The 13,709-nt window shown below is 38.0% G+C and overlaps 1 protein-coding gene across 4 annotated transcripts in view; it reads left to right on the forward strand.

Moving 5' to 3' along the window:
• The window catches only part of si:dkey-246g23.2 (solute carrier family 66 member 2), a 183,574-nt gene that overhangs the window by 23,290 nt on the left and 146,575 nt on the right, over positions 1-13,709 (forward strand). For 2 of the 4 annotated variants that reach the window (XM_039763505.1, XM_039763506.1), the window contains exon 2: positions 10,339-10,590. In XM_039763505.1, the coding sequence (XP_039619439.1) occupies positions 10,379-10,590 (212 nt within the window). In that variant the 5' untranslated portion in view covers positions 10,339-10,378. The remainder of the gene's footprint in view (positions 1-10,338; positions 10,591-13,709) is intronic. The other 2 variants (XM_039763508.1, XM_039763507.1) reach the window with 1 other exon arrangement.

Raw genomic sequence — 13,709 nt, forward strand, 5'->3', positions numbered from 1 at the left:
TCCAAAGTTCTTGCCAGTAGGATTGAGAAAGTTCTTCCTTCAATAATATCACAAGACCAAACTGGATTTATTAAAGCCAGACACTTAGCTTCCAGTCTTCGTTGCCTGTTTAATGTAATATATTCACCCGCAAAGACTAACACCCTGGAGATATTATTATCATTGGATGCAGAAAAAGCATTTGATATGGTTGACTGGAATGACCTTTTCACCACATTCGAAAAAATTTGGGTTTGGCTAGAACATTTGTGCATAGATTAAACTGTTTTATACCAGTCAAGAAGCTTCAGTTTGTATTAACAACATTATTTCTGACAATTTCAAACTAGGCAACGTGGTACTAGACAATGATGCCCCTTGTCACCATTGGTTTTTGCAATCGCCATAGAGCCACTGGCAGTTCACTGTCGAAATGCTTATGAGATAAAGGGGATTATCAGAGAAGGATTTGAACAGGAAATTTAATATGTAGATGACATGGTACTATATATATCAGATCCACAAAATACTGTGACTGCAGTCCTAACAGCACTAACAGAATTTCGAAAGATTTCTGGAGTCAGAATTAATTTGAATAAAAGTGTGATCTTTCCAGTGAACTCTCCAGCACACAATATTAGATTGGACACCTAAACCTTTTATCATCGCAGATCAGTTTAAATACCTAGGGGTAAACAGTACAAGTAAACATATCCTTAGATAAGATCTTTAGCAGCATAACTTTGTTGTCTGCTTGGAAAAACTTGATTGAATATCCTTCCTAAGCTTCTCTTTCTATTTTAAAGCATTCCAATATACATCAACAAATCATTTTTTATGAAGTTAGATTCAATCATAACCTCATTTATTTGGAATTTAAAACATCCACACATTCAAAGGGTTACCCTAAGGCAGAAGGTGCATACCACTCAAACAGGTCAACCGAAGATGCTATATGCTCTGCCCTTCACCTCTCCCTGACACATCTGGATAAAAAAGACACATATGTCAGGATGCCATTCATAGATTTTTTCTCCGCCTTTAACACAATCATCCATCAAAAGCTGGTTGTAAAACTGAGCAGGTTGGACCTGAACACCACCCTCTGCAATTGGATCCTGGACTTCTTGACAGAGAGGCCCCATTCAGTTTGGATGGGCTGCAACACTTTCAGCATCGTCACACTGAGCACTGGAGCGCCGCAGGGCTGCGTGCCTAGTCCACTGCTCTTCACCCTGCTGACTCACGATTGCACAGCCATGAACAACACCAACCACATCATCAAGTTTTCAGATGATACGACGGTGCTGGGACTGATAAGCAGGGATGATGAAACAGCATACAGAGATAAGGTGGAACGGCTGTCCGCATGGTGTGAAGACAACAATCAATCTCTCAATGTCGACAAGACAAAAGAGATAATCATGGACTTCAGAAAATCAAATCCCACTCAGCATCAATGGTTTAGATGTGGAGACGGTTAGGAGAACCAATTTCCTCAGTGTGCACATAACTAAGGAACTTACATGGAGGCATAACACCACATCACTTATCAAGAAAGCCCAGCAGAGACTACACTTCCTGAGGAGGCTGGAGCGAGCAAGTCTTCCCCCTTCCATCCTCACCATGTTCTACAGAGGCACCATTGAGAGTGTTCTGATCAGCTGCATCACAGTTTAGTATGACAACTGCAACATATCCAACCGCAAGCGCCTGCAAAGGATAGTGAAGATAACAGAGAACATTATTAGGGTGCCTCTACCTTCACAACAGGACATATTTTACAAACGCAGTGTCCGCAAGGCCTGCAGCATTGTGCAGGACCCCTTTTGCCCCTCACATGAACTTTTCACACTTCTACCATCCAAGAGAAGATACTGCAGCATCACAGCCAGATCTGCCAGGCTGCAGGATAGTTTTTACGCCCAAGCTGTCAGATTCCTTAACAACATGCTGCCCCCTGGGATCTTCCATACTGCCTCAACCACTTCTAAAAACAGAACTTTCATACATGCAAGCTACTTTCCTGCAAAGACTAGTGTGCATGTAGAAAAAAACTGAAAATCTCTTACTGACCTTTAAGTATCATTCTTGATATCCTTCTGCAGTGAAACATTCTGAGCTGTCATTGTTTACACATGTCTTACTGCAAATAACTAGTATCATACACTGATAATTTCTGTATTATCTCTATTTATTTATTTTAATATATTATATTACATATCTATTGACTATATCTATGTATCTAGATTACAAATACCATACATTGCATCAATGTTCATAGTGCTTACTACACTATACTGCTGCTACTTCTTTGTCTTATCTTTGCACAATGTCTTGTCTTCTTTGTGTTTAAATTTTAAATTTTAATTTTAATTCTATTTTAAATTTATTTTTAATTTATTATTTGCACTTCATGTTGTTACACTGTGGACCCTGAGCTTCACAATTTCGTCTATCTATATACTTGTATATGGCTCAGATGACAATAAAGTTCGCTTTGACTCTACCAAGCTTTAATTTTTACTACTGGGCGGCAAATATACAAGCTATAAAAACCTGGACATTGACACAAATAGATGAACATGCACAGGCTTGGTCCGCAATAGAAATAAAATCCTGCAGCACAATACAAGTGATCGTCAATATATTAACAACCCAATTGTGCTTCACTCACTCACAATATGGAACCAATGTAGGAGCATTTTACGATAGAGAAGCTTTTATCTGTGGCACCTCTGCACGAGAACCACCTTTTTTCTACTTCTCAAATGTATACAGCTTTTAATGTCTGGAAAACATCCAGAATTAAATCACTTAGAGATCTGTACATAAGCAACGTATTTGCATCCTATGAACAATTACACTCTAAATTCAAACTTCCAGCAACACATTCCTTTCACTACCTCCGAATTAGAACTTTTTTAAACAAAACCTGCCCAACTTTCCTCACCTCCCACCTACTTCTACTGTACTCTGGAAAAAATATTCTTGAGGACTCAGACAGTATTTCGGTAATATATAAAAACATTTTAAAGTCCCTCCCTTTCAAAGATCACAGAGTACATTGGAAAAAGGATCTCTTACTCAACATTTCAGAACAGAAATGGAAGGCAGCAATGCACAGAATTCACTCTAGCTCCATATGCGCAAAGCATGCAATCATTCAACCTAAAATTGTCAACCGAGTATATCAGTCTTATTTAAAATTATTCAAAATGTTTCCAGGGCAAGATCCAACCTGAGAATGTTGCAATCAAGTTCCAGCCTCACTGGCTCACATGTTTTGGGCCTGCACCAAATTAACATCATTCTGGACCAAAATTTTTTAATGCCTTTCAGACAGCCTTGATGTCACAATTTCTCCTAACCCATTAACAGCTGTGTTTGATGTACCTCCAGGTGGGCTTAAGGTGGAGAACAAACTGTATTTGCCTTTACTTCACTATTGACACATAGCCTTACTCTGTTCAACTGGAATAATCCTAACTAACCTCTTTTCAGTGAGTGGGTAACTGATGTTATATACTACTTGAAATTGGAAAAAATTAAATACTCACTTAGGTGATCTTTGCAGAACGTTTTTAAAACCAGGCAGGATCTAATTAATAACATTTTAGAATAAGCATTTACATTGAGGGATTCTATTCCCCTTTTTATTCTATTTATTTACTTACTTTTTTTCAACTATTAAAGTTTCACTATGTTGGCCTAGCTGTCTTTCTCATAGGTTGGGGTAGAGTTGACTTGAACCTAGTCTTGAAAAATTTCACTTTCTTGTATGGAATGTTGTTTGATTTTAATATATTTAATATAATGTTTTTTAAAAAAGGTAAAAGTAAAAGTGATTATTTAATGGTGATGTTTACATCTTTTGTATTTAATTTTGTTATAGGATAATACTGTATTTTATCATTGGCAAATTTCATTAAAGCTAAGCTGTTTGTCACTTGTCTTCACTACAGGGCACTCGACACATATTGTCTACCTAAACAGATAATACAGTAAATAAATCAAGCTTTGCTAGTTGTATTTATTAATGAATATCTGAGCTACAAAGCACAGCTCTGTTTTAGATTCATGGTTTACAACTATGACTCAGACTCTGCATGTTAGTCTTTTATACAGAGTTTTCAGAGAGTCTTCTTCATCCAAGTTTCTGAACGTTCTACAAACCTCCTTTTGCTTCTTCCTACCTGTTTTATTGTTGCACAAGTTGCCATTATTTGAGGATTTTTTGCATGTGAATGAAGAGCTTTGTACTTATATTTCTTGCGTGTATCCTACCCTTTTGCTTTCAGATACAAACAGACCCAGAGGTTTCTAGAGTTCTTCATACCTTCCCTTATTGGTTATTGTTGAGATTAGTGGTCTAATAGGAACAGCAGGGATGAAGCTAGTGTGGAAGAATTGAGGCTGGACATGGCAGCAGTGAAGTTTCAGGAGGGATTTATTTAACACCAACAGAGAACACACAGCACAATATAGGAAGCACTCTGAGGTTAAAAACGTACGGTTTTAGTATTTTTACAGTGCAGACACAGGAGTCTTATTCTTTTGGCCATTTTCCAACCAATCAGCTAACAGCTTATATTGCTAAACAAACTTACTGCATTTTGTAAAAATACAGATATTGTCATATTAAAATTCAAACACTTCATGAGTCATAAGACAGAATGTGCTTCATTAATAATTTCTAATATGGACAAAAGACAAATTTAACTCTTTATAGACAAGAAGCACAAATCAGTAGTGAAGTATCTCACGATGCATTAATACAACTTCTGCCTGACTCTTTGTATTGCACATAAATGGCATAGAAATCACCCTTTACGCTAGATACACTAAATAATAACTTTTATTAAATAGTCATTGTTGGCATTAGGTTATTTAAATTGTCACATTTCCTGCAGCCACGCTGCATCTTATTCTTTAACTTGTAGGTTATGAGTCAAGTGAGCATTGTTGTAGCTGTAAAAGGCTTTAAAAGCTTTTACACAGTCGCCAAATTTTTTTTCCAAGAACTGACACAACCTGTGTGTTCACACCTGCCAGAGGGTGTTGTGAAGGCTTATCACAGTGTACAGGTATGTTAAAGAAAAATATATTTATTTTGAAAGTCAAAGACATTTTAAGAATATAAACGAAGCCAAGCTGTTTCATTGCTAAGTGTGACATTAGACTACATATTTTATTTCTCCTACTGTTTTAAATTATGGCACTTTTTGAACTAGAAGGTATTTTACAAAGGTGTACATGTAAGATTCTTCATACTTTGATATGGGGGTCAGTAATCTTGCAATAGGGCATGTGTACAAATTCAGATACTATGTTAGATAGTAATAATAAGAAATAGGTAAAAAGCATAACCCTAGTAATAAAATAAAATACATTTGAAATTACCAAGCAGCATGGAAAAGGAAAGAAGAGATAGTAGAAGCCTGGCTGAAGAGACAGGTAGAAAGTTGATAAAAAATACACACATTATTTAGATTAGAGAGGTAAGATCAAAAGGGTAGCCATGGACACAAAAATAAAAAAAAATATAATAATAAAAATATACTGAGAGGTGAATCACACCTTAGCAAAGATGTTTGAGTCAGAAGAACAGAAAGCTACAAAGAACAGAGTTGTGACACTAGGAGTGTGTTACACACCCACATAGAGTGCCCTTCCATAATGTGTGGGACAAAGGCACATTTTCCCTTGATTTACCCCTCTTCTACACAGTTTAAAATTACAAATGAAACAATTCACGCGTGATGAACGTGCACATTGCAGATTTTAATTTAAGGGTATTTGCATACATTTTGGTCTCTTTTGGTCATTTTTATACATGGTCTTCCATTTCAGGGCACTGTGTGTCTTTGTCCCAAACATTATAGAGGACACTGTAGCAAGGGAACAAGTACCAATAAACAAGCACAGGCCAAATTTAGCTAACAAATACAAACAGATAAAACTTAATAAATAGTGGCTCATAGGTTCATAAAAAATATGAATGTGTAGAAGTAATAGTTACTTGCTGTTTGTTTAACCCAGTATGACAAAGCAGCAACCAGAGGGAAATCTCTCTTGACTTTTATTCAGTAAAAAACAAGGACTGAATTCATAAACAGTTATTTAACACAGAAAATCCATTAAAATGATCAAAGTTTATTTGAAAAAGACTAATTTTGAGCAGATGGAGAAGAGCCTTAAAAACATTATCCATGTGAGTACTATAAGAACTGGCAGTTAAGGAATGAAGGGATGAAATAAAAAAAATATACAGTATGTTTCATGCAGTGCAGGACAATGAAATATCAAAAAGTGAAAGGTTTGTATGACAACTAATAGAGTACCTCAGAGAATATGACAGGAGTAAAAGAAATAATGTTAACAGCATTAACCATAAGATTTATTAACATACCTTAGCAACAGTTAATGGTCATGTCAGAGAGGAATTATATTGGTAATAATGCAAAGGTCAACCCTAAAAGAATATTTACATATTTGAGGAGTAAAAAAACGATTAAGGAACAGGAAAGATAAGTAAATAGGAAATGCGTTTCATTTGTATTTTTCTAAAGCTTTCCATGTAATATGCACAGAGCTGGAGGAACTGCCTGGGCCACAGTGAAAGTTATAAACAGTAAAGTGCTAAAAGCATTTAAAAATTCAAAAACAAATAAAAGAAAAGAGCAGGGCAATAAATACAGTATATTTGAGTCTATTATGAAGTTAGTGATTGGGATGTGAACACATAATATGTATATTTTGGACGCAAACTGGACCAGTTGTTAACAGCTTATAAATTTATTAGAAAGTCAATTGGACAAACTTGACAAAAGTGACTGTGAAAAAATGTGTTCAGTATGGATTTGTAATAAATCCTTCCTTGTCCAAACCCCTAGAAGTCAAATAAAATAATATAAGATGCCCCTTGAGATGCCTAGCATCCAGTTACAATACACATGGATTTAGGGTGTGATGACGATTGCTAAATTGGCTTAAAAACAAAAGTGCAATATGTTATGGAGTAAGGATCGTCATATGAATTAGACAAAAATAAAATCCTGCAAGGATCGATGCTGGTGCTGCTACAATGATCTAATTTGCATTCTGTAAATTATTTAGATAAAAATGAATCAAGCTGGTTACATTTACAGACGAGACACATTTACATGGAGGAGTCAGAAAATTCCCCAAACACTGTCCTGAATATTCAAATTTTAGGAGGTAAGTGGTAAATGAAGTTTAATGTAAATAAGCAAGGCGTTTAACATGTCTGAAGTTAAATTAGTAGGTAAAAGTATACACTGTGAGTGTACAGCTAGAAAGTATGCCATATGAAACACTTAGTTGTCCATACTGACTCATCACTTCTTCACACAACATTCTGAACTGGTTCAAAGGGCTGACAGGATAGCAAGTATGTGTCCCTGTGTGAAGTACAACTCAAGACAGGCTGTGCTTATGCTGTGTAACCCTTGTGAGGTCACAACTAGAATACTAGGTGTACTGTAGTTTTGCAAATACAATTCCAGGGCTATAGATGACACTGTATGATGAGACATTAAAATATAATGTTTTCAGTTTAGGCAAATTGAAATTACCAGGAAATTAATAAACATGTTTAAAATCGTGTAAGAGATGAATAAGGCGTATCTTAGCTTTAACTTCAAAATAAGTATGCAGTGTGCAGAAGCAGAAGCTGGTTAATGGTTTAGCATTTTGTTACATTTTAACACTAAATGTGCCACTTGAATTTCACAGATTAATATTACAACATTCAGTATGATGTTGGATAAAATCATTTATAGAATTTTCAATAATCAAAAGACATTTTAGGATAATTATTTCCTGCATACAGTAGATATGCATGCTATTGTGTGTTGATGGCTTTCACTGCGTATGTTACATAATGTTTGTACAGAGAGAAAAAGAGGAAACATCTGACTAATGGACATGTAATGTACTTCGTACTCTGATTATTCTTGCTAGAATCTATACCCGAGATTTATAAATAACAAATGCACAAACTTGACAGAAGTAAATACAGATAATATATATTCGCTAAATAAAGGAGCATCAGGTCTTCTTTCTAGTGATCTTATGATCTCTTACATTACTCAAAACTAACTGGCAAAAAAGCAAATTGAGCACTGGTTCCTGGAAGGCATGGATTATGAATCAGTGATGAATGGATATTTGTTTTTTCTTTGTTAACATCTTATGGGTTAATCATTGCTAAGAATATACTATGTGTCCTGAGGCAGCTCTGGATTATGTTACCATGTAAGGAGTGGGTCTCACTTTTATTTTTTTTCTCTCTCTCATAATGCTGTTATTTATACAGCATATCACTTAAAGAACTTGAAAATATCTGTTGTGATGTACTAGTTTGGGGAGTCAGATTTGTGGAGCAAATTTTATATTATTTCACTTTCAGTTCTTATCATCATTGCTTTATAATGTTGTGTTATATGTGTTACTCTGGGAAAACTCTGTCTTTTCTTCTTACATATTAGAAAATGAAATAATGCAGGACAATATATAGCTAGGTTCTTACTAAATTTGAACATCTAAAATGTTAGATGATTGAAGAATGAAGTAAGATAAAATAAGCTGGTAATTTGCCCCATCCTCTTATGGCTCAAATGCTGTAAATACCAGAGGTGACTCTACTCCATTGGGCCCTTGAGCAAGACCCTTAACCTGCAATTGCTTTGTCCTGGGTATGATGTTAATCTGCATCTAGCCCTGCAAGCAGGTCCTCCTGTTGGTGGCAGGTTGGCGGCAGGACTGGCATTTCAGCCACTTATAAAAACCTCACACTGCTCCAGGGTGGTGCTGAGGTGTCACCCGTTGCATGGTTGCACTGGGGGTCCCAATCCGGGTGGTTCATCGTGTGGTGGGTATGGCAATGCACTGTAAAATGAGGATATACTCCCAACCCCTCTCTCTCTCTCTCTCTTATTCCAGATATTACCTTTTAGTATGAAAATCCGTTTCATATAAGACTCTGTTGAACTGAAGGAAGGATGCATGAAATGCATTACAGTTTGTGTTCCAAAACAAGATGAATGATTATTGCTTTTCAATGGAAGAAAAAACTGCAAACCAGAGCTTCATTTGACTTTTTGGCTGTAATAGTCATGTCCATATGCTTTTTGAACGTTATTGGGATATCCACTTTCACTCGATAGTTGTATTGATTGTTCCACATTCCAACCACCCATTCTATGACCAAAACACTTAATTCCAATGGATTTCCTTGATTTAATTGAAAGTTATTTTCTGGATTAATTTTATCATTTTTGATCAAGTTTATCAATGTCTTTTGAGTGGATTAATTTAAACAATGATCCAAATTAGGTTTTCTTTCGTTATACATTTACCTCTTATTGTTTTTGTGTTGTATTCTTTTCTTTTATTATTTATGAAACACTTCAAACTAGAGTTTTATATGAAAATATGTTATATTAATATGTTTTTGAATTTGCTGAAAACTTGAAATCACACCCATAGTTGTTTTTATATTAAATTCAGTACTCTTAGTAAAAAGGTTCTGGTTGCCTGTGTCTGGATAGAGCATGCTTACTGTACTTGTAGAAATAGATAAGCTATAATGTAGAGGGTGACAATTAACTGGATTATTACCCATTTAAATTTATTTTATTAAGAGCACAGTGAGCCTCATCAATTGGAGTAGTTTGCATTGAAAGTGCCCTTAGCAACCAACAGAACGAGCTAGTAATTAAGTACATTCACAGCTGTACTTTCTTAAACTATATAGAGATGCATACATTTCTCTGTTGTGAATTAAACATGACTAATAGTTAATTGTTATTTTGGGTAGATAGATCGATAGATAGATAGATAGATAGATAGATAGATAGATAGATAGATAGATAGATAGATAGATAGATAGATAGATAGATAGATACTTTATTAATCCCAAGGGGAAATTCACATAACATAAACATGTCATCATTTAGAAAACTTAACAGATGGTGATGGTGTTTTATATTTTTACGTATAGAAGATGAGCCAAATATGCTAAGATACGCAGAAAACTCTCTATGTGGTCATCATAGCCATATGATACCAATTTTAATAAGTAGTTAAAGCAGGTGTAGATGTGGGTTTTTTTTTGCACCTCCACTTATATAATATAAGTCTAGCAGAAGATGTGTTTGCCTCGTGTATTTGTTGAACCAAAACTCCTTTTGAAAGATTTAGGCCTTAAAGAAGAAACTACAGTTTGGGTTATAGGCATACATTTGAATTGTCTTTTTGATTTATTTGCATTTCAAAGGAAGCAAACATAATTGAATCTATTTTTTAAATTAATACATTTATTTATGTTTACAGCAGTTCTTCAATGAGATGAACTTAAGCAATTACCTAAAATATGGATACAGATATTGATTTGGACATTGAAGGAGTCCCAGAGAGCTCATGGTCCATAATCTCCCTGCTAGCATCCTGCATGATGGTGTTTGGAGGAGTTGTTCCCTACATCCCACAATATCAAGAAATCCAGAGGACTTCCAACACTGATGGGTTCTCAACACGTGTGTGCCTTGTTCTGCTGGTGGCTAATATTCTTAGGATTTTCTTCTGGTAGGTGTGCACATTGGGAGTATACACATTTTCTTATTGCATTTTCTTTATTTTTGACCATATATATATATATATATATATATATATAATATATAAATGCTTTTAAAATGTTGCATTGAAAGTGTTATTTTTGACCTGGTTGAGCATAGTTGTCGCTTGTGAGAGAATATTGTTTTTTTTTATCATGCATCTGTCTACTATTGTTGATTCTGTTTTTATGGTTTATAAATTAACACTTATATATATGGGTGAGTGGCAAAAAAACAGAATTATCTTCTGGATGGCAGGCCCCTTTTAGTACATGCTTCCCTTGCTAGGTGAATATTCTAGAAACACTTCTGCATCAGTATGCCAGCTGGTGTTGTTATGAGGTGTTGTATTCAGCTTCAGTAAATTTTTTTGAAGACTCTTTCAACACATTTGCCTATTTTGTGATGGCTGATTTACACAAACAATGTGCGGAAAGACTAGTTAAGTCAAATGTGAAAATAACGATCATCTGTTTCTTTGACGTGAGGGGGATTGTGCAATCAGAATTAGTTTTTCCTGGTCAAACGGTCAACCAAAGCTTTTATCTGGAAGTTTTAAAAAGGTTGCGTCAGATTGTGGAAGAAACGTCCTCAGTTGTGGCAAACAGGTGACTGGTTCCTCCATCATGACAATGCAACTGCCCAGCCCGTCCACCAACTCACAGAGCCCCGCCCACCAACTCTAAGACCATGGGATATGCACGACAGAGCCCCGCCTGCCAACTCTAACCCTCCTTCTGCATCATGGGATATGCACGATAGAGCCCCGCCTGCCAACTCTAATCCTCCTTCCGCGTCCACCCTCGCTCTCGAGGCATGCATGCTCATGTTCCCGCACGCCTTAATAGTCTTATTTCCACTGGCATGGCTCCGCATAAACTCAAAATTAAAATTGGTTCAGTCGTCATGCTTCTCAGAAACCTCCTGCCAGCAAGAGGTCTCTGTAATGGCACTAGACTTTCTGTTACCAGCATTCACCACAATATACTGGAGTGTAAAACTATCGCGGCTGCTACCTCACAAACTGTCCTTATTCTCCGGATTTCAATGACCCCATCAGATTCAAATTTGCCTTTTACTTTTACAAACAGACAATTTCCTGTTAGATTGGCCTTTGCAATAACAATTAATAAGGCACAGGGCCAAACTTTCAAAAAGATATGCCTGCATCTGCCAAAACCAGTTTTCAGTCACGGACAATTGTATGTTGCTCTCTCCAGAGTTCCATCTTTTAATTCACTCACAGTTGTATCCTCAAACCCACCCCATTTAGACAACTGTGTCTTTCAGGAAGTCTTCACGCATCAATGAATAATTATGTGGCGTATGCTACGCCGTGGGTTGGCTAGTATATATATATATATATAGTGGCAGATTGCCGGGGTCATTACCTGGCCGGGATGCCTGGAGGGACCGGAAAGGGACATTTATAGTTTCGAGGTCACGAAGGGGCAACCGGCCTGGATAAAAAGAGGACCACGGGAAAGGGACAAAGAGGTTCTTCCCTGTTGGGAACCGTGGCCACCGCCAGGGAGTGCCTTAAGCCTCATGGGACCTGAGCAACTGTCACTTCCGCCACACCAGGCCAGATGGCGGATAAACCTGCTAGGGACGCCGGAGTGCTTCCGGGGCAAAGGGCAGCACTTCCACCACACCAGGAAGTGCTGCCGGAAGGCTGTCATCAGCCACCTGGAGCACATCCGGGCAGGAATAAAAGGGGCGGCCCTCTTACACTTGAGGAGCTAGAGTTAGGAGTGGGAGCTGAACGAAGCTCCCCTGGAGGAGAGTGGCGGCCAAGGACATTGAGAGAAGCCCGAAAACAGGAGGGATTAGTGCTGAGTACACTGTGTGTGTTTGGGACTGTGTTTATTTATGTTTAATAAACGTGTGACTTTTATAAAGATGTGGTTTCCAACTGGTGGTGTCCGGGCAAATATCACAACATATATACAGTATATATAGATATATAGTCACAGTGGCGTAGCCCGCAGGATTCTCTGGCTGTCTGTTTGGCAGAGGACAGGACCTGATTAAAGAAATAATTCTGTGTACATAACCCAAAGACATTGTCACGACATGCAGAAAAAACGTTAAAATCAACATGGACACAAACCCAACAGGCAGTGCTGCAATACAAGAAAGCCTCACTGACCATCAGTCTGTGATGGGAAAGAAATCCGGGAAAAAGAATGGGAATGCCCAAAAGGAGCAGACTACAGAAGACGCCGCGCGTCTATGGACATACCTGGTGGGAAGCGAAGAAGACAGAGCAATGATCGACGCCTAGAGGAACCGAGCGTTACGGCAGCGGGATGGCTGTCGGACATCGGACACAAAGGACACCCTCTATGTACTACGATAACACAATCGGAATCCGGAGGTATGTGCCACAAAAACGTCCGATGCGCCGGGACCTTATTTTAATTATTTTGCAGGAGCCTGTCTTCTCGCATCTGATGGCGAGTCGGAAGCATACTTCCCACCTGAGCAAGATGGCTGTGAGGACAAAGGGTCTTACCGGTCCAGGAGTCTGAACTGTGGGATCCTATTCAACATGAACAGTCAGGCTTACTATACCGGGGCAGGCTGGGGAAACCAAAAGGACTAAAAGAGATCACCTGACCAGGCTGGGGTCTGTTGATTCGCTGAAACAGGACACGTGATCGCTCCCAAAGGATTGTGGGAAGGAGAAGGTCAGTGTCGGTCCATAGGTGAGGTCATTGTTTCCCCAACGGAACCGAGCTCCCTGAAGGGGAACAGGGAGGCAAGCCACAAATAAAAGTAAAGAGGGACGGGATATGACTGAACGGTCCGCCACTAAATTAGAAAAGGCGGATCGCAGTCAGCTGGTGGCGGCAACCCATACCTCTACTGTGAGAGATTCCAATTCCCAAGAGCCTGTGCGCAACCCAACAGAGCACGTGCCAGAGGCGGGTGTGCTCATTGGCTCCCGGCCGGGAGGTAGGACTGATGGCTCGAATCCACCTCCGGCCGAGTTAATTAATAATATTGATATACACGAGCTGGAAAAGTTGATCCAGCCCGTACAAAGTTTCTTGCAGATGCTGTCGGATGTGAAGAAACAGGTGG

This window comes from Polypterus senegalus, chromosome 9 (genome assembly GCF_016835505.1).
Source record: "Polypterus senegalus isolate Bchr_013 chromosome 9, ASM1683550v1, whole genome shotgun sequence".
Lineage (NCBI taxonomy): Eukaryota > Metazoa > Chordata > Cladistia > Polypteriformes > Polypteridae > Polypterus > Polypterus senegalus.